Here is a 26,986-nt window from a genome sequence, read left to right as displayed (position 1 = left end):
CTGAGCCTATTGCTGGCCTGCTGCCATGGTTACCATCCTGTAGGGTCCTTCAGCTGCTGAGCCCCTCGCTGGTCCACTGCCGTGATCAAATTCTGTGGCATCGTCTGCTCTGCTTCTCCTTCTCAAACTGGTGGGGTGGTGGGGAGGGGGGTTGTTCTACCCATTTCTGGTGCACTGCACTGGTCTACTGCTACCCTGGAATCTGCAATCTCTCCTGGCTGCTGACAATCACGGGAGCCACCACCTTGGGCACAGACCTCTGTTAAAGTCATGCTTCTGTTGGGGTACAAAAAGGTACAGTGACAAACCACAAAGTCCAGAACTGAGTCTTTATTGAGTCATACCAGTGGGAATGAGGTGTACCAGTAGACAGTCACCTTACTAGTACTGTTTGAACCTCATTCAAAGAACACAGTCACAAGGTACAATATTCAAGGCATTTTCCTACATACAAATTGGATAACATTTCTTTTAAGGTATTGCTACAACTGTGTTTTACATTTTGCATATCCTCTTCCTAAAGACAGGGAAATTATTTGTTGTTGGTCATTTAATCTCATGTACCAGTTATAATTAAGAACATCCTTCTGGTATAAAATCAATAGAGGTCTGGAAGGGTTGCTCACAGTACACATCAGTTTCTATTCTCGGCCTGCCTCATTTCTGATTTCCAATGTGCACATGTAAAATGGCTAGTTTCATAGTAATCTTAGATTCTTGAAGTTGGCAATAGTGACCAAAACTTCAGCACTGGAAACAATGCCACTCAGGGACTGAGTGGTGCCAGATGCTTATTGCAGCCTTTAGCCCATGTCTGACAGGTAGTAGTCAGTGAGCACTATTGTGTTTTAAAAAGATCAGGCGGGCCTTGAGCTCTCTAACTCCTTACTGGCAAAGTCTGTGTGATGGTTTCTTCATCATAATTCTCATAACTAGATATTCGATAGTTAATATTCTGCATTTCCCTCCTTTTTGTCATGATTATGATAAAGAAAAAGGACTGGAGAAAACTTGGACACCGTTAAAACAGTAAATCTATAAGGGTAGCTGTGAGCACAAGTTTTTTTAAAAATCTAGTGCCAAAGCTTTGTGCAAAGGGATCTGTGTAGCAGTCAGGCATTTTGCACTAATTTTTTGTCAGTCCTGTATCTTTTTTGCATGTGGTTCACCCATTTAGTGATGTTGTCAGAGCTCTACGTACAGCAACCTTGACCTATAATTTTACAGGTCTCCCCACGACCAGCCAGAATAAAATGTGGGTCCATTGTCACAGTTCGGTTGGGAACCATCTTCACTGACAGCTGAGAAACCACCTTCCCAACTACTTGGGAATTAGCCAATAGTCCCCCAATGCTGAGTTGGTGAATTAGCTCTTGGGATGCCTTTCTCGTACCATCCCAGGGGAACAGAATCATAAAGATCTGTTCCATCCTGGAGATGCCTCTTCGTTTTGAACCTGGTTACCTCTGGCCAGTCGGGGTATTAGTGTAGCTTCTGTACATGAGCCATAGAGGGAACCATATATCCAATTAACAGGACCATGTCAAATTGGTAGTCAGCCATGGATATGTCCTATGTCAAAAAAAAATTTATACAGTGAAGTTTTACATCAACTTTCTCCTAGCTTCGGTATGGTTATGTATCTGTGGGTCCAAAAGGTGTCCTGTTACTCTGCTGTCCTCCACATGTTTGCCCTGACTTTCACTTGTCTGTGATCTGTTTAGTCTTAAAAATCCATTATCATTCCCTGTAATTTATTAACCTGTCGCCCAAAATTTATCTTTTCAGTCATGACTCTGATATTCAGTTCACATTATCAAAGTGACAAAAAATCCTAACAATAAAGTTCTTATCTTATAATTAAAAATTCTTTAGGTTTTAGGTGGGCCTTTTTCCTTCCGTCTGCTCTGTGTATCCAGTGAGGGTGTCGTTCAAGCTTTACTGCATTCAGTGTTGTTTAACAGTACCTGGAATGGCTGTCCCTCAGAGTTCAATTTCCTCTGATTCCATTTCCTCAGGAGGATGTAATTTTCAGATTCAGTGTTAGGATATTCACCACATTCTGTTGGATTACCCTCCTTTAGGTGGATTTGATGTACCTGTGAATGCACCGCTCGAAGAAGTCTTAGTTAGATTATTAGAATATTTTTTCATGTTATGGCCTGATGATGATAATTTCATCCCCTTTGCAGGCTCAGTTCCTAAGGTGTCCGAATTGGCTATCTCCGCAGCAGATAGCCCCAACTTGACCTGCGGTGTTACTCGCATTTTAAATAATGCTAGGGGTAGCACTTGTAGCCAATTTTAGCCCTGTTTCCTTAGTCAATTTTGCCAGTTTAATTTTTTAATGATATATTTGCACATTCCACTATTCCTTCTGCCTGGGTTTGATGGGAGTAGTGAAAATATTGCAGGATCCCCAATTCCTTATTCAGTTCTTTATTTGATCCCAGTTACAAAGTGAGGACTATTATCTGAATTCGGTAGCTCAGGTAGGCCATAGCAAGGAATTAATTGATAAATTTTAAACTAATTGTGAAAGTGCTATAATTTAAATGGTTATATGGTTAACAATTAAAGCAGGAATATTTACAGCAACGTACTCTCAATAATTCAGTAAGCAGATTATAAACATTAAAAAAAAAGATTGATGGCAAGAGGATCATCTCTTCTGAGATGGTGTCCCTTTATCAGCATTATTTTATTCACAAGCAGCATTTTTTGTTTTTTTTTTCCATCTGCTTCACTAAAATTTTGGATGCCACCATGTCTGTAGTGAATATTTACAGTAATATTTATCATTCCCTCCTTGCCAATGTGGCTGCAATTGTTCACATAAGCAAGTAACATATATCAAGTACTGTACATGTTTGGCTGGCCGGCATAATTTATAACTGAGTGTTGGGATGTGGGGGTGCGACCTCTCTATTCGCATGGTTGGTTCTCAGTGGTGGAGGCATCCCTCAGTTGTAAGAAAGCAGCTTTTAATTTTCTCACTGTCCCATTTATCCAGAAACTTGGGAATCTTGTCTCTGTTAGTGAGTTGCTGCATTTCAATGGAATGGAAATTTTTAGGCATTCTCCATTAATTTTCAATTTAACCAATTATTGATTGAATTTCCTTTCTGTCTGCAGGAGCACTAATTTAATTTATGATTAAGATTAAAGAGTTCTCAGCTTAAAGAGAATTGAGGAGTGTTTTTTATCAAAAACAAAGGTGGTTCGAAAGTGAATATTCTGAGTTAAAAAGGTAGCAGTAAAAATGTACACTGCAGTAAGCATTTTGAAGTGCTGTTTCTCAACAAATGTTATGACATGAATGGCTCAATCTGAACCATTTCCTAATGTCCTTATTTGGGGTATAATTTGCCTCTAAGGTATTTCCTTCAAGGTTTTCAACCATCAAATGCAGTTAGATCTGAAATTAAAAAAGAACCAAGTTTAATTTGTCCTCAATGGTGGCCAGTCAGAAGATGGGGTGGTGTTGTTCTGATTTGCAGGTGACCTTTTTCAGCTTCTGAAAATAATTTAAAATGAGAGAATTTAAGACACAAAGTTATTATTTATTCTATGCTGGTATTTATAGTCCATTACAGCAGCCTCCAACCACACTTGTTTTCACATTACACATTCTTCGATAGTCCTTTTTTGCTGCTTAGCTCCCTTCCCCTTGAGATAGGAACAGTCTAACTCCACATGTCTGTGCCAGTCCCAAGGTGCAAATCAAACTAAAATTGTCCTTTAAACTTCCCTCCATCTCTTCATGTGCCTTTGGCTATCTGGAACCCTTTTAAATGTTGTTATTGTATCTGTTTCCACCTCTTACTAGGCTTCCTCAGGTGTATTCTCTGCTAAGAATGCGCCTGAAGAAGAGAAAGCGGTCCTGTGATTTGCCGTTCAGGTGGCAGCGCTAAAAGCACAGCGCTGGTCACCTGAAGGGACAGCTGCACCGGGGATGCACATCTGAGTGCATTCCGGCTCCTGTCCCTTGGACTGTCAAGTTAGGATGGCTGGCTGTCAGCTGGGACAGCCAGTGTGGGCTATGTCCCCACACTGATCACTCTGCCCCCCCCCAGGGGGGGAGAAAGAGGGCTGGGGCGGCCAGTAGGGTGAGTACAGTGCTCGAGTCGTGTACCGGCATTGTTTCGGCCAGCCCCCCCCCTCACTGGCCGCCCCAACCCTGCAGTCCCCGCGCTGACAGTCCAGCCAGCTGCCCCTGCTCCGACGTCCTGTGCTGGGGGAAGAGGCAGCTGGGAGAGGAGCTGTCAGGCGCTCGCCAGCTGACTGTCATCCCGAATTCAGATGGCTGGGGAAGCCACTGAGCTGCAGAGATTATCCCTCATGGAGGAGGGTTACAAAGTTCGGCTTGCAGGTGCCTCCTGCACATTCACATGGCCTCCCAACAGCTTCATATTGCCAAAATATGTGGCTTTGCAAGCGGGGCAATTGGCCACCTGAAAGTGCCTACTTTGAGCCTGTCAATTCATCTCAACTTCTTTATATTTTAAACTCTTTATCCAGAAAATAGTTTTATTGAATTTCTTACTCAATTTATTCAAGATTATTTGTTTCTTGTGTCTACTTTAAATTATCTTCAATTTTTCTTGTTTTCCATATACCATGCTGACTTCATTTATTGACCCCGGTCAAGTACCTCCTTAGTTAATCTCCTGAGATAAAAGCCCCATCTAGCCTGACTGAACTTTTAAACAGCAAGTTTGCAGACTGTTAAGTAATTAGCCAGGATTGTGCACACCTATTCAAGAAGGGGTCCGTTTGAAAGAATTTTAAAGTGGTTAATCTTCTGAAAGAAATAAATGACTTGTGTAAATGGCTTTTTTTTTTAATCAACAAATGGTGCTTCCCTGCTAACATGAAGTAATGTATGAAAAGTGTGCACTGATGTATGACTTCTTTTTAATGCCTAAATTTTCTCCATGTATTTTCATAACAGCCTCCATTTGTTAATAACGTTTCATCTTCAGTGGAAGATTTAATTGGGCTCATTGAAACAGCACTTAAAATGTGTTAGTATATACATACAGATTAGCAGAACAACAGAGGAGTAAGTCAGTTAGGGGGACAGCAAAAGGCTCTCTCGCGCTCTCTCAAAGGCGGAGGTGGGAGTTTAGGTAAAAGTGGACCAACTTTATATTTTAACCTTGTTGCAAGCTGCTCTTGTTGACTTTTATCATTTGTGTCTGTATGTTCCCACACTATGAACTATGTGCTTTTTTTTCCCTCAAGCTTGCTAATGTTTTAATAGTAACTATCAGGTTTTTTAATCTGAAATGATAATTTGTGGTCTTTAAGTATCCCATTTAATGTAATGTCTTCTACAGGGCTTCTGTTTTGTCACTTGGAAGCCTCCACTTAGCACCTTCTATCTTAATATGCTGGAGAAAATTTCAGTGTGTGTCTTTTTGGACAAGCTTCTACTGTTTGTGCTGTTGCCCCAGACCCTACATCATCCCCCTTTTCTAATATGTCATTTTGTTTTCGTGTTACTTTATTAATCAAGTGCTTTTATTTATTTTCCTTATCCTCTTCTGTTCTGTCGCATTCTGACTGCAATACCTGCCATGTCTTATGTTGGCTGTTTTGAGTGCTAACTATTTCTGTTAACCCTCCAATTCTTATTCCTTTCCACATCCCACTTTTTGTGAGTCTCCTCCTTCCATTCTCTAATTCTATTTTTCATTTCTTAGAGGCATCTTTTTGCCACAGTAGTTGTTCAGCGTTGATAATTGTACCAGTATTCCACATCCCTCCTGCTGTCCATGTTTTATTTCCTAGTTTCTTATTTAATACCACTGACAGGATACGGTATTGTTTACCTTGGTTAGGATTAGTGTGACACATTGGCCCTTGGTACCCAACCCAGCTTTTATCGATAACCTGACCCATTTCCCAGCCTTAGCTCTGAAGGTATTTCCTTGTGGCAAGGTATATTGTACTGACTAAATTGTCTGCCAACTGACCCTTTCACTTAGCACGAAAAATTTAGCGCAAGTTACCATAGTATCCGGAGTCCAAATAGTCAAGTATCATAATTGAATGAGGTGAAATACCGTTTCCAAATAGGTTAGGTTACACAACCAGCTGTCCAAAATGATACTCGAGTGTCAGAATGCAACCTTCCACTATCAGCCTCTGAGATATTTGTGTGGGCCAAACCTTCCCCAGTAGTTGTAAGGTATCTCTTTCATCTTTTACATTTGTAGTTGGCAGGACAGGATTATAGACTATCCCTGTAGTCAACCCCATAGTCAATGATCAGGTATCATAATTTAGGAACCTCTCCTGTTCAACTAGTTCAAATAGGTTAAATAGACCAGTTGATGCTACAACCAATTGCTCAAAAATGATACCTGGGTGTGCGTGATAGCCTTGCACAAATGCTCGCAACCAGCAGAACAGTTGGCTCGCAAATCACAATCACAATTCTTCTTCTCACCGGTGTGTCTTGGACTATGTGTGTGGTTCTTTTTCTCTCGGCAGGGAACCCGATCAACCTCGTATGAGAGACCACAACGTTGCCCTAGGTCAGTGTCTTGGGTAAACTTATACCTCTCATTTTGTTCATTTTAGATTGGTCACAGTGTTTGAGCTACCGAAAGAAAATAGACACACACACCGAGAGCAGTTCAGTTTATACAAATGTTTATTACTAATTCAAAAGCTGATTTCACGCTACAATATGCAAGCCCTTCCCAACTATACTTATCAACGCTTGGACTGGTCCCAACTGCCGAAGCGAGGCAACGACTGCACACTTGTAGTAGGTTGTCAGGGTGCTGGTAGCAGCTTCTCCACCTCCCCCGATCGGGACGTTGCTTGGACTCTGGCTGTTCTTCCTTCTTGACAAGGGGTGTTCCCACCCCTCGGAGAATCTAAACTTCAGCAGCAGGACCACAGGCTTATATACCCCAAAAACAATTAATCATGCGCCTACTCCTTCTAATATTTGTCAGTCAAAATCAAAACTGAACATTACATTCTACAATTTAGAAGATTAATTATTATGGAACCAGGATGTTATAATTTCCTGGTTTCTTGTAGATACAAAGACTTATTAAAACTTCTCGAGCAAGACAGGTTGTGACCAATTCGTCAATTTCAGAGTGTTGCATTTGACAACTGCTTTCCCTGAGCCTCACAGTGGAATTCCATTTCAAAGTGTATCTTCAGATAAGTCCCCATGGCTGAGTTTAATTACATCTGCTAGTTCTGAAAGTAAGGTGACCTGCGTGTGGACCCAGTGTCGTCAGTTCCACATAAGCAAAAAGCATCTGGGTACATGGTTTTAATCCTCCATTACATCCTACCCCTTGGTCACAATCTGTCATTTGCGAGGCCTAACCAGTATTTGAGTACAGAGGGAGCGAAAAAAGAGAAATCAAAACAACAATTACAAAAATAAGCAATGACGCGAGCAACCAACGGAGGATAGTGTGGCCCACCCCCCCAAATGTAGCAGTTAGCCATGAGAAAGGATTCCAACCAAGGCTCAAATTATCCTTGTTGGCCACAATACCCAGGTCCTGGAGCTCACGAACAGATTTTGAAACATGCTGAACAATAACATATTTATTGCACTTGAGGCTGGTGACCGAGGACTTCCTTGGTGTAATGCATCGGACCGTGTTTCCCACGGGGAACTCCCTTGGAACGTCCTCGACATTACAAATCCAATTGCTGGCATCAAAGCAGCTGTTAAGTCAGATCACCAGGAGTGTAAAATGGAGAACCTGGAACAAAGAAGCCTGACACATGTCACTCACGATACCATAAGCGTTCAGTGTTTAAACAGACTAAATCATCCTGTCCCTCAATAGCTACCCACTGAGTGTTACCCTGGGCAGGTGTCACTATTTCCCCTTTTACAGGAGGGCCACTACCTGGTGGTGCCACCCATACCTTTTGTCCAACATTCTCTAGTTCGGGGATGGGGGGGCAATGACTGTTATTCCTCTGGAATAGGCTGTAATTCAGGAGCGTGAAGAAGTCGGTGGAAAGGTGTACCTCCTTTTAAAGGGCGATGATTCAAATTGTCGACTGCCTGCTGCAGCACATGGCACCATCCCTTCTGGGTCCCCAGTGATGTTTCCAAACGAATTTGTTCCTTCAGTAAGCCGTTCATTTGTTCAACTAACCCGGCAGCCTGCGGGTAATAAGGAATATGGTGGACCCATAAAATACCGTTGTTATTTGCCCAATCACAGATTGCTTTCCTGGAGAAGTGCAAGCCATTATCAGAGTGAATCTCCTCTGGAACATCATAACGATAAATCAAATGGTTTAGTCCTTGGATAGTGCTAGCTTGGTCAGCCGTCTTGGTGGGAAAAGTAAAAACCAGGCCCGAAAAGGTGTCAACCATTACTAGGATGTAATGTTTACCCATACAGTCTAGCATGGGGCCTATGTAATCAATTTGCCAGACCGCAGCTGAGTGAGCACCCCGTTTTATTCGGCCATGCGGACCAGGTGGAACGGTATGGAACTTCACAAGCTGACATTCTGGGCACGTACGTACGACCATGTGGACATCATCCTGATGGACGGATAAAGCATGTGTACGGGACCACATAGCTGATCCCTTCTCCCCCAAATGTCCACTCTGTTCATGTGCCCATCGAGCCAGGGGGACGGTATCAGCACAGCTGATAGTGGCAAGCTGATCTGCTACTGCATTATGTTGAGCCATGTTAGTCACCATATTGGTATGGGCATCAACGTGATAATCGGTTATCTCACGATGGTGGGAAGCATCCCGCAACAGCTGCCACAACTCTTTGCCCCATATTGGGCGGTCATGTATCATCCAGTTGTTCTTTTGCAAATCAGGCATCCATACCACAAGTCCATTAGCCACAGCCCAGGAATCAGTAAACAGGCGAAGAGGGTGATCATGGGGATCGAGTGGTAAAGTGACTACCTTCAACTCAGCATACTGACTGGAGCCACCATCCCCCTCCTCCGATAACTGAGTTCCTGACCTAGGATGGTAAGCCACCTGTTCGTGTACGTGGCCCACCCCTTCAGGCCCTCTGGTCGCACGACTCTGAATATACCACTTCCATTTAACAATAGAAGACTGCTGAGCCCGCCCGATCTTTAGATTAGCATCATTAGCCAGGACCCAATTCATTATAGGAAGTGCAGGTCGCAATTGAACATCTGCATCACCTGTCATTCTTTCAGTCTCTAGCAGGGCCCAGTAACAGGCTAGTAACTGTTGTTCAAAAACAGAATAACGAGTGGCAGCCTCGGGCATGGTACGTGACCAGAATCCCAGTGGGACTCGGCGACCCTCTTGTTTCTGCCAGAGACTCCAGGAGGCCACATCATCAATATAATGGTGAATTGAGAGGGAAGGCAATACTGGAAGGTGGGTGAAGGTATACTGGCGCCCCTTCCAGGTAAAGGCGAACTGATCCTGTGAGTCCTCAGCTATAAGAATACTGAAGAAGGCGTTAGCGAGATCAATGACAGCATACCATGTTCCTGAGTTCCCAGTAGCAATGTTTTCAATAAGGGTGACGATGTCCGGAACTGCTGAAGCAAGTGGTGGGGCATGTTTGTTCAAAAAACGATAATCATCTGTCATTCTCCAGGAGCTGTCCGGCTTCTGGACTGGCCAAATAGGGCTATTAAAGGGCGATGTTGCGGGCCTCACTACCCCTTCTTCTTGCAGAGCATCGATGGTGGCAGTAATCTCTTCCTGCCCCCCAGGGAGACGATATTGTGGAATGCACACTGGTTTCATGGAGGCTGGCACCATCACAGGATCCCACTTAGCCTGACCCACTACTAGTTTTTTTGTAATAGTTCGAATTCCAAATTCAAATCCCCCTTGGCTAGTATTAAGGGCTATACCGGCCAACATATTAATACCCAGGATACACTCGTCAGTAGCAGCCACCAGGGCATGTAACCAGACAGGGGAAGGGCTATCACCCACCATGGCACAGACTTTTATTTCCTTTGCCAGGGTGACCGCTCCTCCCAACCCCTCTATTCGAAAGGCCGGTCCAGTCCAGAGGTCGGGATTACCAGGAATCACCGAGTGCTCTGCACCGGTGTCGACCAAAGCCAAGTATTGGCGATCATTACCCCCACCCCAGTGGATTGTTAACGGTATGTAGGGCCGCGGATCCCCGTGTGTGCGCCGTGTCTCGATGGAGTAGACACGGGAATCCTGCCCACACCTTCAGGCTTCAGAAGGGTTCGGGGGCTTCCAGGACCACTTGCTATTATCTTTAAGAGCCTGTTTAACCCATTGTTTTACTTCATGATGAGTAACTGGAGCAGGAGAAGCCAGCTCGATAGAAGCAGCAGTGGGAGCAGAAGGCACAGCTGGGCCAGGAGGACTCAGCAGCTGGGGATGATGTTCCCCTGATTTTCTCTTATAAAGGGCATAAAGGACCGCAGTAGGTTTCCCATCAATATCACTTTTAGGTACGCCTAACTTTAACAAGGTTAGAAAAAGGTCCTTCCTTGTCGGTCCATTATTACCAGCAGCCCTTCTCTTTTCATCCTGCTTGTCTGATTTAACCTGGGTTGTATGTGAATGGATTTTACCTCCCAGTTCTAATTCTCGAAGCCCAGATAAGGCGTGCACCGCCTCAGACACAGGATGCCCAATTAGCGAACTAGTTACGGACAGAACCAATCCCCGTGTGGTGGGTTGGGCAGAACGAACCAATCTGGTATGCATTCCGGCAGTGAATATCTCTTCATCAGGACTCCCCCCATGTACCCACAGCCTCAAACGCCCTCCATACAAGGCAGAGGCCAGGGCCTGTTGACGAATTAATGCTATACCCTCCTCTGGGGTTCTCCAATTGTTTTGCAAATGTAAATCCCAATCTATTGGTGATGGGTATACTCGTAGCAGGGCATCCCCTAGAGTAGTAAGTAAGTAATCCATCTCTCTCCCTCTACCCCGCAGCTCAGCAGTGACCCTGATATCAGTAGATAATGTTCCTAATCCCAACAATTCCTCAGGGGTTAAAAATACATTACCCCCTCCTTGTTCCCAGACACGCAGGAGCCAGGCCGCCAGAGTTTCTCCTGCCTTTTGCCTAAATCGATCTCCAATGGCAGCCAGCTCTTTTACAGAGAAGTCACGTATCATTGACTGTTTCCGACCCCTGTTCCCACTTTGGCCCACAGGGCCCTCCACCCAGTCTAGGGGAGGAGGTCGAGGCCATCCAACAAAGGGAGTAGGCCATAGAGCATAAGCAGGGGTTTGGGTATTTTCCCCTGGGTCCACATGGGAAACTGGGGTACCTATCCCTTCCATCTCTACCCTTACATCATCCCCCCTTCTGTCTGTTTGGGAAATCTGCTGCCTTATAGGGCGGGCGTGAACAGCAGATGGAGAGGGTAGTATGTTAGACACATGCTGAGGAGAATCTGCATTATTACCATTCTCATTCCAAATATTCCCATCCCAATCCTCAATTACATCAGGATCGTCACCATTCCTTATCATGGCATGAATACGATATGAATCGGGTTCTACTCCATGCCTTTCCTTATCTGCACAGAGCTGCTGCCGGAGTTTAATATTACAGCAAATCATTTGGACATGCTTATCTTCCCATTCTTTGGCTCTGTCCTGACTGGTGTGAACAATCTCGCTCATCATGGAACAGCATTGTCGCAGGACTTCTAGCTCCTCCTCTAATTGCTTTCTTTTGCACTGAGATACTACTTCTCTTTGAATTAATTCTGCTTCACGCTGAACGGAGTGGCGTAATGCTGTGGCCAGCAACCAAAAACCATTCGTCAGCGTTCCCTTTTTATCAGGAAATTTACTTTCTCGAAGGAGAGTGGCAACCCGCTCTCCCAGAGGTGCACTTGATGGGTCTAACTTCTCATCCCAACTAATGGGTGGTCCCAACAAAGACAGGGTATTGGCCAACATGCCAAACCCATCGTCTTTGGAAGTCCATCCAGGAATCAAGAACTGCTCAGGGCTCACCTCTTTCTTTTGGCAAAACATCTTGAGACCAACCCTGCTCGCAGCGCCAATTGTCTTGGGTAAACTTATACCTCTCATTTTGTTCATTTTAGATTGGTCACAGTGTTTGAGCTACCGAAAGAAAATAGACACACACACCGAGAGCAGTTCAGTTTATACAAATGTTTATTACTAATTCAAAAGCTGATTTCACGCTACAATATGCAAGCCCTTCCCAACTATACTTATCAACGCTTGGACTGGTCCCAACTGCCGAAGCGAGGCAACGACTGCACACTTGTAGTAGGTTGTCAGGGTGCTGGTAGCAGCTTCTCCACCTCCCCCGATCGGGACGTTGCTTGGACTCTGGCTGTTCTTCCTTCTTGACAAGGGGTGTTCCCACCCCTCGGAGAATCTAAACTTCAGCAGCAGGACCACAGGCTTATATACCCCAAAAACAATTAATCATGCGCCTACTCCTTCTAATATTTGTCAGTCAAAATCAAAACTGAACATTACATTCTACAATTTAGAAGATTAATTATTATGGAACCAGGATGTTATAATTTCCTGGTTTATCTCGTAGATACAAAGACTTATTAAAACTTCTCGAGCAAGACAGGTTGTGACCAATTCGTCAATTTCAGAGTGTTGCATTTGACAACTGCTTTCCCTGGGCCTCACAGTGGAATTCCATTTCAAAGTGTATCTTCAGATAAGTCCCCATGGCTGAGTTTAATTACATCTGCTAGTTCTGAAAGTAAGGTGACCTGCGTGTGGACCCAGTGTCGTCAGTTCCACATAAGCAAAAAGCATCTGGGTACATGGTTTTAATCCTCCATTACAGTCAGTGAAGGAGTTCAGGCTCGAGGGTCCCAAAGGTACACTGCTGCTCTGTCCCATGCCCCAGTGTCCTTGTGGCCGCTTACAACAGGTGTGGTGATCTTCCCAGCGAGAGATTGCCAACTAATCCTTCGTTAAAGTTTCGCTTCTATCAGGGTACAAAAAGGTACAGTGACAAACCACAAAGTCCAAAACAGTCTTTATTAAGTCACACTAGCAGGAATGGGGGGTACTAGTGGTGGGTAGACAGAGTCACCTCACTAGTACTGTTTGGTTCATTCAAAGAACACAGTCACAGGGTACAATATTTAAGGTATTTTCCTGCATACAAATTCACATCTTTTTGAAAGTATTGCTACAACTGTGTTTTACATTTTGCATATCCTCTTCCTAAAGACAGGGAAATGATTTGTTGTTGGTCATTTAATCTCATGTATCAGTTATAATTAAGAACATCCTTCTGGTAAAGAAAAAATCAAGAGGTCTGGAAGGGTTGCTCACAGTACACATCAGTATCGATTCTCTGGCTGTCTGATTTCTGGTTTCCAATTTATCCATGTAAATGGATAATTTCATAGTAATCTTAGATTCTTGAAGTTGGCAATAGTGACCAAAACCAAAACCTCAGCACTGAGACAATGCCACTCAGGGACTGAGTGGTGCCGGATGCTTATTGCAGTCTTTAGCTCACGTCTGACAGGTAGTCAGAAACACTATTGTGTTGAAAAGAGTTTCTTCATCATAATTCCCATAACTAGATATTCTATAGCTAATATTCTACACCTCATTGCTTGCAGGATCTTACTTACAAACACCATTGGCTTCCTTTTACTGGCTGTTTATAGCGAATATGGAGAGCCAGCATTAGGACAGGGTGGTTGGGGAACAGCACCGTGACTCTGTTCTTCACTCTCCTGGGTGTTGATCAATAAGTTTAATGAATATGCTTAATAAAGAATCAATTAATTGGGTGAGAAAATAGTTCCCTTGTAATAGGGTGGGAATATATTTGCCTTTTAATATGACCTTCCCTGTGCTGTTGTGAGATAATAACTAACACTAATGATCATAATAAACCAATCAAGAAGGGAAAATGTCTTGTACAGCTGTGTGAAACTCGTGTGAAACTTGTAGGGTCTCGTGCAGACCCCTGCTCAAAGATGTATAGAAGTGGGATGAATATTCTGTGTGCTTTGAGTGGGGATCAATGTAGAGAATGAATTACTGAACTTTCTTAGTACCCATCACTCCATTTAGTGTTAGTGAGGCTGAATAAAGAAATTGTTTGATGCTTAATTGGTTCTGCTGTTTATTTTATTACAGTGTGGGCAGACTAGTCCACACCAGCAACAAACAGCACTGCTATTATAGCAGCTCCAGCTCCAGCAGCATTGCCATTTTTAAAAATTGGATCATTCTATTTTCAATTATGATAAATGAATGCAATCATGTTATCAGCTTATTTCTATAGTTCATTGAAAAGCTTGAAAAAAAAAAGTGAATTTGTAAGGTAAGTCTACATCTTTTCACTTTAAAAATTTTCTTTTTAATACTGCTTCCCAGCACAGCACTTGCACACTTTGCTGTTGAATGCACATCTGGCTGGAACTTGGCGAACTAAATTCAGGTAGAGTTTACTCCAATAGATTTATGGCAGCCATAATTTTTTTTAAACTTGTATTTACAGGTAGTTTGAAGAAGCAAAGTACAAAAAAGATTAAACAGCTGGAGAAACACAACAAAAAAAGTGATTCCTCTTTGTATACAGTTCTGGAAGAAATGAAACAGCGTAAGGTTTTGGATCTTCGGAGGTGGTAAGTATATATTTAATCTAGTACACATAATTTGCATTTTAACTGGAATATTTGATAGGAATTGTGATTTTTTTTTATTTTATTTTTTTTACTTTGCGATATTTCAATCAAAATGTCTAAAAACAAATTTATCTTCCATGGACAGATATCTGCAATGAACAAGCAGTCACCAACCTCTCACAGTAGGCTCCACCAGCATTTCCTTCATTTAGTGTCTCTAGGTTTCAACCTTATCACAGATGTTCTCTTTGCTCCCTCTTTCGTTTTCTCTTTTTTTGGCCTTTAAAATAAACTGAGTTTTAATGAAATGAACATTTTGCTTCCTGAACACTTTAGGATGGATTTTGAGCTGTTGATCACTAAAATCACCTTAATAATTTCTTATTGCATACCAGTTTTTTTAGACACAACCTATTTTTTGATTTCCTGTCATATTTTAAGTCTACTTGTATATTGCCCAAAGAGCAAGCTGCTTTGGTTAGCCCAAGGGCATGCTTCGTCAGGATAGAGAAAAACAAGCATTAAAAGCAGCTCACATATACAGATGCTGGGCATCACAATGATATACAATGAATGCATGTTCTTCAGGCAATAACATAGTGAGTGTACTTAACAATAGGATTTATTGTCTTCAGGAAGATTGAATAGTCAGTATTGCAACAGCTGCGATAAATTCTGTTACATTTGTGGTGAGTATACGTTTAAGGCTCAAAGACACAGCATGACTGCACTTAATAAGAAAGCCTAATGAGCTCTACTTTCGTTGTAAAATTGATAACCAAGACAAACCCTGAGCTCCTCGTATTTGTAGTGCAACGTGTGCACTCAACCTGAGAGCTTGACTGAGAGGGATTGTAATTAAACATGCTAAATTCAATAAAAGTTAAATGTTTCTCTAATTTTCTACATGATACAGAAAATCTAAAATTATTTTTTTGTTCAGATTTAAGTTGTCTATCATAATCTTAAATTTCTTTTCAGAAAGCATATCTTTTTGGGGTGGGGGTGTGGAAGAAATGTTATTCAGTGATTGACATGAAACATTAATCCTGTTTTTTTTCCCCCTCTTTCTGGATTTACTGCCTGGTTTGTTAAGTATATTCAACATTTTCTATTTGTTTCAAATCTCTAGTATTTGCATTTTATTTGCTTTTCGATATAATTCATGTAGTCTCCGGGGAAAAAATGATTACAGAATATCAAAGAGTAATAGTTCCATTCCAATTTCATGTTGGTTTGTTGCAACATTACTTAATTTAGGCAGTTTCTCACATTCCGTGCAGGTTGTCAGAATAATATCAGTTATTTCTTTGTAAAATGAGAATAATATCTCTGTAAACAGTGGTATTTGTATAGATATATTTTGTGATCATGGCTACTATCATAAAATGGTGTAATCTGCTTCAGCAGATGTTGTTTATTTCATTGTAGGCAGGAAAATGTATTGCATTTCCCAGAACTAAGGAATAACAACAAGACAGATGTGAATGACAAGCTGAAATTAGCATTAAATAAATGGAGAAATTAATGAGACTGGAATTTGATTAAATTTCTCAGAAATAATCATTCACATCCCAAGGTGTTGAAAGTAGTGGGTTTGAATATAAATGATACACTGGTTTTCTTCTTTGAAAATTGCATACATTCTAGTATGGTTCCTAAAGATTGAAGAGGAGCAAATGCAACCACACAACTTAAAAAAAGATGACAATGTCTGACATTATGCTAGAACAGTGGTTCTAAACCATTTTTTTTTCCACTCACATACCACTTTAAGTAATCCCTCTGCCATAAGTGGCTCTGTGATTGGTAAAGGATTGCTTAAGGTGGTATGTGAGTGGGAAGGATGAGAATCATTGCTCTGGACCTAATTGTTACTGAAATATTTTGCTTGAGAAAAATTGCCATTGGCCCATTTCCTTGAGTTATGAAAATGTGCACGACGAGTCAATTAGATACGATTAAAACAGTGGTTTTCAAACTTTTTCTTCCACCTACGTACCACCTTAAGCAATCCCTTACTAATCACAGAGCACCTATGGAATAGGGAATCCATAAAGTGGTATGTGAGTGGAAAGAAAAAGGTTGAGAACCACTGCTAGAATGAATGAAGTGATGAGATGATGTGCAGAAAACAGCATTGACCATAGTCCACATGGATTTATCAAGGCACAATCATGCCTGGTTGCATCTAATGAAACTTTGAGGCTGTAAGTAGCAGAATAAATCAAGGGATGAGTGGGGATCCAATATTTGTGGTTGAAATAACAAAAATGTCAGTTTGAGGTTATTAAACCAAACTGGAGCACTTAGTTTTGGGGAAAATTGTACTGATCTTGACTGAGGATTGGTTACTGGATGAAAAATGGAGTGTAGGAATAAAAAGGACCTTAATGTTCCTAGGCCCTAACTGTTCATAATATACACCAATTATTTGAATTGGGTGTCCAAACGCATCTAATTTTGGTGAGCAAAATCGTAATGTGGGTTGAGGAGGGTGCAGAGAGTACATCAGGAATAGGCAAAGACTTGGCAGAATTAATACAAAGTCATGGGATGAAAAAGTGAGGTCAACCAATTTGGTAGAAAAATAGAGTTGGAATGTTTTTATTAAATGCTGAAAGTTTCAAGATATTGGATACAAAAGAACCTGGATATCCTTTTATGCAAATTACTGGAAGGTCAACATGTTGGCACAGCATGCAATTAGGAAGGAAAAGGATTACCTTTGTGAAATAATTTTAATCCAAGAGTAAAGACATCTTACTGCAATTATGTAGAACTCTTGTAAGATTTAAATATTGAACATAGATATGTTCAAGCTTATTATCATCTGATTAAACAAGTATAACCTGATGAAACAGTATTCTCCAGTCCTCAATGCAAAACATGCAGATGCATCGCCAGACATAATAAGGATACTTGTGCAGGACAAATCTACATGCATATAAATATTGTGTAATAAATATTAGAGTCTCGCATATTAGTGTGAGCAGTTCCTTTTGTTGTTTAGCATTCTCGCTCCCCGAGGGAAGAAGCAGTTTCTCAGCCTGGTGGTGCTGGCTCTGATAGACCTGTATCTCTTTCCTGACGGGAGTAACTGAAAGATGCTGTCTTCAGGGTGGTAGGGGTACTCGATGATTTTGCACACCCTCTTCAGACAACAATCCAGGTAGATCAAGTCAATGTGGAGGGGGAGTGGGTGGAGAGAACCCAGTGACCTGCTCTGCCACTCTTGTGGTCCTGTGGATTGTCCTCTGATCCAATTCTCCACAGCAACCTTATAACATTGTGATGTAGCTAGCCAGGACACTCTCTCTAAAGCTTCTATAGTAGGGTGACGTGATGGTGGCTGGTAGCCTTGCCCTTTTCAGTCTTCTCTGGAAGTGCAGTCACTTTTGTGCCTTCCTGACAAATGAGGAGATATTGTGTGCCCATGATTTCACTTGTTAAAGAGGAGTCCAAGAAGCTTGGTTCTCTCCACTCCCAAGTTATTGACGTGCAGTGGAGGTTGGTCCTTCCTGGACCTCCTGAAGTCCACGATCATCTTAGTCTTGTCCACGTTGAGACTTGTTGTTCTTGCATCATATCATGAGAATTTTCCATCTTCTCTGTAGAGCGACTTGTCATTGTTGCTGATGAAGTCAACTACTGTCATGTCTTCTGCAAACATGATGACTGTTGGAGCTGGGTCTGGTAATGCAGTCGTGGTTCAGTGGCGTGAACAGGAGCGGGCTGAGCACAGCCCTGTGGTGTGCCTGTGCTCAGCGTGATGATGCTCGATGTTCTGCTACTGACCCGGACACACTGGTCTTTTCCGTTAGAAAGTCCAGAATCCAGTTACTGAGAGGCATATTGAGTCTTGTGAGGACAGCGTCTCCACCAGCCTCTGGGACATGATTATTAAATGCTGACCTGGTCAATGAACAGCAGACTGATGTACAAGTCATTATTCTCTTGCTCTCAAGGTGGGTCAGGACAGAGTGGAGGGACAAGATTATAGCATCTTCAATGAAACAATTTCTTCTATAGGCGAATTGAAATGGGTCCAACGTCTCTGGGAAGTGTGCTTTGATGTGTTCCATCACCAGACACTCGAAGCATTTCAATAATGTTGGAGGTCAGTGTTGCTGGACAGTCATTGAGGCCTGTTACTTAGACTGGTGTCACACAGCTTGTCTTCCTACCTAAGAAAGGATATACTTTTCAAGATTGGAATCAAACAGATTGATTGTTAGGACTTGGAAGTGGAGGGAGGGGGTGTGAGTGGGGGAGTCTTGATCTATGAGGAAAGATTAAGCAGACTGACCTTACTCTGTAGACTTTAGAAGAATGAAAAGTTATCTCATTGAAATTTACAAAATTAGCTTAGTTTAATTTATTCATATAGCACATTTAAAACTACTCATGCTGACTAAAATGCTGAACAGATCATAATTACATCTCAAGTAGTTATTTAAAGTGCAGTACAAAATGGGTATCCAAGATTCAGATTTGTACATAAAACATGGTAACAATCACTTCAAAATGCTTGTGAATAAAAATACTTCAACCTGGATTTAAGAGTTAAAGGAAGGGGCTGATTTTAGGAGGGAGGAATGTTGTTCCTTAGATTTGAGTGTGGAATAACCAAGCACCCTCAATTGGCCAATCTGAGGGGTTAATAAAATCTAAGGGGTTTATAAAACCTTAAAATATATTCTGAGCCTTACTGGCACCCAGTGGAGGGAGACTAGAATACAATCCTTATTTTTGGCTCCTCACAGGAGCCTTGCTGCAGCATTCTGAACCAGTTGCAGATGGGATAATGACTAAATTCTCATGGGGCTCAAAAAGGTAGATGTGGGGATGGTGTTTCCCTGACTGGGTATCTACAGCCAAGGATCACAATCTCAACACAAGGATGGGCATTCTTCAGAGATGAGAAGACAATTCTTTATTCAAAGGATAGAGTTTTTGGAATTTTCTACCAAAAAGGACTGTAAAAGTTCAGTGGCCATTTACATTCAAAGCATTGATCAATAAATTTTTGATGTCAAAAGAATTAAGGGTTATAAGAAAATTTAGATAATGTGTGTTTATATCTAATCCTTTATTTATTGTTGGATGACCTTTCCTGATCATACATTTTAATAAAACAATGAGGTAGACGAAAGTTAAAGAATTTGCTGTACATTACATTTTAAAATATAGTATTACGAGACAATAATTGAACCTTTAGACCTTTTTACTTTTTATTGAAATGCTGAGATATTAATTTTCATCTCTATCTCCTTTTCCAGGTATTGCATCAGTCGTCCACAATACAAGACTTCATGTGGAATATCTTCTTTGGTTTCATGCTGGAACTATCTATTTAGTACATGTGGAACAGGAAGGTGTAGTTACTGCTTTCCTGCTGTAAATTATCGTTTTTTTCTTTTAATTTTGTTTTTGTCCAACATCAGAAATTGTGAGAATTATTTACAGTAAATTAAAGATAATAAGAGGTCATTTTTTTTTCTGTTTTCAAATAAAAAATGAAAAAAATCCATCCCTGATGGGAAACCAGGAAAGTGTTGTTTTAACTGAAGAAACTTTATGTTGGCAACATCAAACATGCAGAAATCACATGTTCATTCATTTCATTTTGAGAATGGCTTTCAAAATGTTTATAGACTAGTGGTTCTCAATTTTTTTTTGGACTATGGCCCACCTGGCTTTTGGCCTAACATGCCATGGGCCACTAGTGGCAATGACGGAGCAATGCTTTCAAAACAAAGGTAGCTCATCCCATCCTGACCTCATTTGGGAAGCTGCTGTGGCCCACTGTTTGGGAAAGACTAGTATAGACCATTAATCATCACATTTGTTGTGAGATGCATTTATCATTAGTATGACAGTCGTGGAAGAGGTCACAAGAGGAAAAGGTGTTTATTGTTGGGCTTTTACTACTGAGATTGGCTGAGACAAGAACTAGAGGATCAGCATTTGAGGGTGAAATATTTTAATTTAGTTTAGACATACATGGTAACAGACCCTTTTGGCCCATAAGGCCATGCTGCCTAAATACCCCAATTAACCTACAACTCCAGTATACTTTGAAGGGTGGGAGGAAACCCACACAGATATGGGGAGAACATACAAACTCCTTACAGAGACTGCCAGATTCGAACCCTGGTCTTTGATGCTATAATGGTGTTATGCTAACCACTATGCTAACTGTGCCGCTTTAGGGGGAACTTCTTCACTCAGAGAGTGGCGAGAGTATGGAACAAACTGACAGCAGAAGTGGTAAATGCAGTATTAATTATAATATTCAAAGGAAATTTGGATAGGAACATGGATGGAGGAATATGGAAGCCTCTGGTCAATGGGATGAGGTAGAATAATTATTTGAAACATGCTAGATGGGCTGAAGGGCCTGTTTCTGTGCTGTAGTGTTCTATGGCCATGATGTTCATCTGCGGCAAAATTCTTGCTTCCTGTGGCTAAAGGGGTACTTAAGTGGAAATGGTCAAATTTCTATTTAAAAAATCTGTTCAGAAAGATAAAACAATGGCTATTTCTAAAATGGATCTTAGTCTTTAACATAATGCAAATATTTATTGTTTTCCACAGTCTTCCACCAATTACCCAAGAGGAAGCTTTACATATCTTGGGTTTTCACCAGCCCTTTGAAGACATTAGATTTGGACCCTTTACAGGAAATGCAACACTAATGAGGTATGACACAGAAAGTAGGTTAAGTAGTTAAATTGGCATTCAAGTAAAGAAAAAACACAATACAATACAGTGAAACAAAAATGTCTGCATATGCTGTGATTGTAGTAAATAGACAAAATTGCTGGAGAAACTCAGCAGGTCCTGCAGTGTCCACAGGAGGCAAAGATATATAGCCAATTTTTCGGCCTGAGCTCTTGGGTATGGTTCCTAATGGATGTTGTAGGATCTGCTGAGTTTCTCCAGCACTTTAGTGTATTTACAACACAGGGAAGTGTACACAAAGTAACTTTATATAAAAAAAAAACAAACTGGTTCTACTACTTTCTATCTCCATATCACAGCTTTTTCTTTTAGTTGCACTTCCAGCTGGCAAAGGAGTTTTGTTTCTTGCATTGTGATCCAGCTGGCAGCACAAAATATTGACTTTTTTAACTTTTACAAACCAATCTATCTGGTAACTGAACTGCATGAACATCATTAAATGCTTGGCTAATTTTTTTTTAGTTGTATCTACCAAACACTAGTGAGGCAAATATGTGTTTATAATTGCCAAATGCAAGTCCTTATACCAATATCTATATAGATATAGATAGATACTTGAACTTGGGCCAAATTCAATGGTGTGTGAAAAATTTTAATTATCCTTTCCATTTTATGATTGTCTTAAATCATTCATGTCTGAACATCTCCACAAAAGCATACTTCCTTCCAGGAGTGGAAAGGCACGTTGATTTTGTCTACTATCAGATAAATTGAAACTGCTGCTAAAATTAGAGGATTTTTTTTGCCTTTTTTATATTTGGATATTTTTGCTCCTACCTGGTGAAGGGCCCAGGCCTGAAACATTGGTTACCCATTAGTACTTCCTATGGATATTGCGTGACCTGCTGAGTTTCCCCAGTATCTGCAGACTTTTTTGTTTCACTTGAAAAGGTAAGTTGTCTTAAATTGCCACAGTCTGTTGGATACAAAGGAGGAATAATTTTAATACAATTGAATGTTCTACCTGTTTCAGATGGCAGTTGAAACACATCACAGCTTTCGATCTAGAATTGCATTTGGGCCAGACAATGTAAGGATAGCAGATTTTCTTACCACTGGTATTGCCTAAACTGCAGAGACTGTTGGTTGGACTTCTATTGAACAAATTGCACTAGCATGACACCAGTGACAATTTTTGTGATATCTCTTGAGTATAATTAAATATTAAATTGATCCGTTATCATAATTCTATTTTTTTATTTCACCTTTTAATAGTTTTTTTTATAAAGTATCACTATAAAATGTTCTCAAGCAATGCTGATGAGGAAATAATTAAAATAATCAAAGTTGAAACAAATCAATTGTTCCTTGATGGCAGAACTCAGAACAAGGTAGTGTATGGGCTATTCAGAAATAAAATTAAGAGGCATTTCTTCATATGCTTGGTAGCAATACTCAAGAACACTCTTTCCAATGAAAATTTATAGCAAATGTAATTTTCAAGACAAAGTAAGTCAATGGACATAGAATAGTCAGAACAAAATATAGTCTTATGATGTCAAATAGCTTTCCCAATTTCTCATCCCTGAAATCATGTCAAAAAAATCCATCGCCCTACTTTTACCTACTTAATAATTTAGCACTTGCAGTCTTCGGAAAATATTTCCAGCTTTCTGCATACACAAGTTTCTCATGTCCTTTCCACTTGTTCCTGTTCACATTCTGACACTCTGGTACCTAGTTGTAGATTCTTTAACAGTCCCTTAGCATCTAGTGCTGCTTGAATAATGTGCTAGATTCTCATCTATCATCTTAATAAATTCCAATTTCCTTAAAACATCCTTCATATAATTCATAAATTCCTCATTGGCCTTCATTAACTTAAGACTGTCTTGCAACACTTTTCTTGTCTTCTGTCCCACCCCTAACCATAAGATCTCCAGTTTTAATTTTTAATTCTTCGTTGACCTACATTGACTCGAGTGATTTGCATCAGCTTTCTCCAGTCTTCATCAGTGTGGAAGAATAGAGGGACTTTGGTGGTCCAAATATCTCTCAAGGTCACAGCAATTTTATAGGACAGCTAAGAAGGCCAATGGTATGCTGGTCTTCATCAATCAGGAGATTGAGTTCAGGAGTTGTGAAGTAATGTTGCAACTCTATGAATCACTGGTGAGACCACACTTAAAATATTGTGTTAAGTTCTGGTCACCTCAATACAGAAAAGATGTGGAAGCTATGGAGAGAGAACAGACACGATTTACCAGGATGTTACCTGGATTGGTAAATGGGTTGTATGAGGCAAGGTTAGCTGGCTTTTCTCTTTGAAGGAAAGAACGATGAGAGGTGACAATAGAAGACTACTCTTCTTTTTTTCTTTGGCTTGGCTTCGCGGACGAAAATTTATGGAGGGGGTAAAAAGTCCACGTCAGCTGCAGGCTCGTTTGTGGCTGACAAGTCCGATGCGGGACAGGCAGACATGATTGCAGCGGTTGCAGGGGAAAATTGGTTGGTTGGGGTTGGGTGTTGGGTTTTTCCTCCTTTGCCTTTTGTCAGTGAGGTGGGCTCTGCGGTCTTCTTCAAAGGAGGTTGCTGCCCGCCAAACTGTGAGGCGCCAAGATGCACGGTTTGAGGCGTTATCAGCCCACTGGCGGTGGTCAATGTGGCAGGCACCAAGAGATTTCTTTAGGCAGTCCTTGTACCTTTTCTTTGGTGCACCTCTGTCACGGTGGCCAGTGGAGAGCTCGCCATATAACACGATCTTGGGAAGGCGATGGTCCTCCATTCTGGAGACGTGACCCATCCAGCGCAGCTGGATCTTCAGCAGCGTGGACTCGATGCTGTCGACCTCTGCCATCTCGAGTACTTCGACGTTAGGGATGTAAGCGCTCCAATGGATGTTGAGGATGGAGCGGAGACAACGCTGGTGGAAGCGTTCTAGGAGCCGTAGGTGGTGCTGGTAGAGGACCCATGATTCGGAGCCGAACAGGAGTGTGGGTATGACAACGGCTCTGTATACGCTTATCTTTGTGAGGTTTTTCAGTTGGTTGTTTTTCCAGACTCTTTTGTGTAGTCTTCCAAAGGCGCTATTTGCCTTGGCGAGTCTGTTGTCTATCTCATTGTCGATCCTTGCATCTGATGAAATGGTGCAGCCGAGATAGGTAAACTGGTTGACCGTTTTGAGTTTTGTGTGCCTGATGGAGATGTGGGGGGGCTGGTAGTCATGGTGGGGAGCTGGCTGATGGAGGACCTCAGTTTTCTTCAGGCTGACTTCCAGAGCCAGCTCTTCAGCGCTTGACGTCCTGATTTGCGGAAACTGCCAAAATGTTTGGCCTGGAAGTCAGCCTGAATAGAAGACTACATAGTTAAGGTAAACACCCAACACCTTTTCCCAGGGTGGGAGTAGCAAATGCCAGAGTACATCTATACAAAGTGAAGGGAGGAAAATTTAGAGGAGACGTCGGGTAAATTGTAGGTGCCTTGAATGCATTGCCAGGGGTGGTTGTGGAGGCTGGAAAATAGGGGCATTTAAGGGGCTCTTAGGCACATGGATGGAGGAAAAATAGAAGATTATGAAGTAGGGAGGGTTTAAAGTTGTTTTTTTTTTGGTGGTTACAACATTGTGGGCAGAAGGGCCTGTACAGTGCTGTAATGTTGTATGTTCTAGCCCATCCCCTAACTTTTAAGATGTCCAGTTTTAAACTTTGTCTTCCTTCAAATCCTTTTACCCCACCCCCCCCATCATAGGTATTGAATCTGTTTGTTGTACTCTGGAATTCTTTCTGTAAATCTTTGCTGCATTTCATTCTAATTGTCATTTTTATTTTTCTAATAACTCTGCATTCACTCTATTTCCATTTATCAATTTTACTTAATACCCTTCTGTATATCTCCTTCATACATACTACCATAAAAGTTATCTGAAAACCAGAAGACAGCACAAAACATTACTCCCAGATGAGCTCAATGCCTTCTGTGCTTGATTTGATAACCAGAGAAAACCAGTATGCTTCCCCAGATAATCCTTCATTATCAGTATCTGGAGATGACGTACAGATGGTCTTCAGAAGAGTGACTCCAAGGAATGCTTCTGTTCTGGACAGAGTATGCAACTGAGGACTGAAAACCTGTGCTGACCAATTGAATAGTGTATTGACCGATATCTTCAACACCTTACTCCAACGAGAAGTGGTACCCATCTGTTTGAATCGGGCTTCAATTGTACCAGTGGCCAAGAAGAGTGTAGTAACCTGCCTAAATTAAGATCAACCAGTGGCATTTGCATCCAGTCATGAAGTGTTTTGAGAGGCTGGTGTTGAAGCATATCAGCTCCTGTCTGAGCCATGACATGGATTCATTCCAAATTGCCTACTGCAGCAACAGGTCTATAGGAGATGCCATCTCAATGGCTTTACACCAAACCCTGAAACACCTAGACAGCAAAGATATATACATCTGGATGCTTTTATTGTTCACAGTTCAGCATTCAACACCATCATCCCCTCAAAACTAATCAGCAAACTCCAGCACATGGGTCTCAGAACCCCATTATGTAATTGGATCATGGATTTCCTCACTTCCAGATCCCAATCAGTGCAGATTGCCAAGAACATCTGCACCACAACCTCCATCAGCACCAGGACACCACAGGGTTGCATACTTGGCCCTCTTCTCTACTCGCTTTATACCTATTATGGTTGGTTCAGTATGACAACACCAGATACAAATTTGCTAATGATACCACTGCAGTGAGGTGTATGGAAAAGGGGAATTGAAAACTTGGCTGAATGGAGATCTAACAACCTTGCACTCAATGCCACCAAGACAAGGAGCTGGTTGTAGACGTTGGGAAAGGAAACGAAAACCAGAGGTGTATGATCCAGTGGTGGAGAGGATAAACACATGTAAATTCCTGGAAATCATTATTTCCTGAGAACTTTTCCTGGACCTATTATACTAATGTCAATGTGCAGAAAGCACGTTAGTGCTTCTACTTTCTCAGCAGTTTACAGAGTTTCGGTCTATCATCAGAAAACTTGGCAAACTTCTACAGATCTGTAGTGGAAAGGGTGCTAACTGGCTGCTTCACCAATACCTCTGTGCGGAAAGCCTGCAAAAGGTATTGGACTCAGCCCAGCACAAACTCTCCTTGCCTTCAGAGAGGAGCTGCAGTTATCAAGGATCCACATCTCTGTTCTTGCTGCTGCCATCAGAAAAGAGGTACAGGTGCCACAAGACACCTGGTGTCATGTGCCCTGGTTCAGAAATAGCTACTACCCTTCAACCATCAGATTCAACAGGCTCATTCATAGATTAAGGTTTCTTCTACATTATTTATTACTGAATATTTCTTTTCCTCTCTTTGCAGTTGGTTTGTTTACAATTCATTTTTTGTACATTTTTTGAGTCCATTGAACAGTTATTGGTCATTAGAAAATTTTCCTAGTCTGCAGGAAAAGGTGGTTTATATAAAGTTGTACATGTAAATTAGGTTTTTCTATTATTTTAAGTCCTAACTTACAATCAAATTAATTTTAATTCCACGTTCTTATTGCACGAAAGATTATTAGAAGACTGGTATTTCTTTGTTATATGCTAAAGTCTGTTCTATTAACGTTTGATGTTCCATTCAGCATTATTTGTTTTTGGGAAAAGTTATGATGAGATGCTG

The 26,986-nt window shown here is 41.4% G+C and overlaps 1 protein-coding gene across 5 annotated transcripts in view; it reads left to right on the top strand.

Moving 5' to 3' along the window:
• The window catches only part of LOC138739162 (basic immunoglobulin-like variable motif-containing protein), a 43,536-nt gene that overhangs the window by 7,307 nt on the left and 9,243 nt on the right, over positions 1 to 26,986 (top strand). For 4 of the 5 annotated variants that reach the window (XM_069890708.1, XM_069890704.1, XM_069890705.1 and 1 more), the window contains 4 exons: positions 14,502 to 14,628; positions 19,911 to 20,006; positions 21,229 to 21,333; positions 22,349 to 22,405. In XM_069890708.1, coding sequence (XP_069746809.1) covers positions 14,502 to 14,628; positions 19,911 to 20,006; positions 21,229 to 21,333; positions 22,349 to 22,405 — 385 coding nt within the window. The remainder of the gene's footprint in view (positions 1 to 14,501; positions 14,629 to 19,910; positions 20,007 to 21,228; positions 21,334 to 22,348; positions 22,406 to 26,986) is intronic. The other variant, XM_069890707.1, reaches the window with a different exon arrangement.

Source organism: Narcine bancroftii, chromosome 7 (assembly GCF_036971445.1).
Source record: "Narcine bancroftii isolate sNarBan1 chromosome 7, sNarBan1.hap1, whole genome shotgun sequence".
Classification (NCBI taxonomy): domain Eukaryota; kingdom Metazoa; phylum Chordata; class Chondrichthyes; order Torpediniformes; family Narcinidae; genus Narcine; species Narcine bancroftii.
Note: the sequence above shows the minus strand (reverse complement) of the source record. Positions and strands in the feature narration are given on the sequence as shown.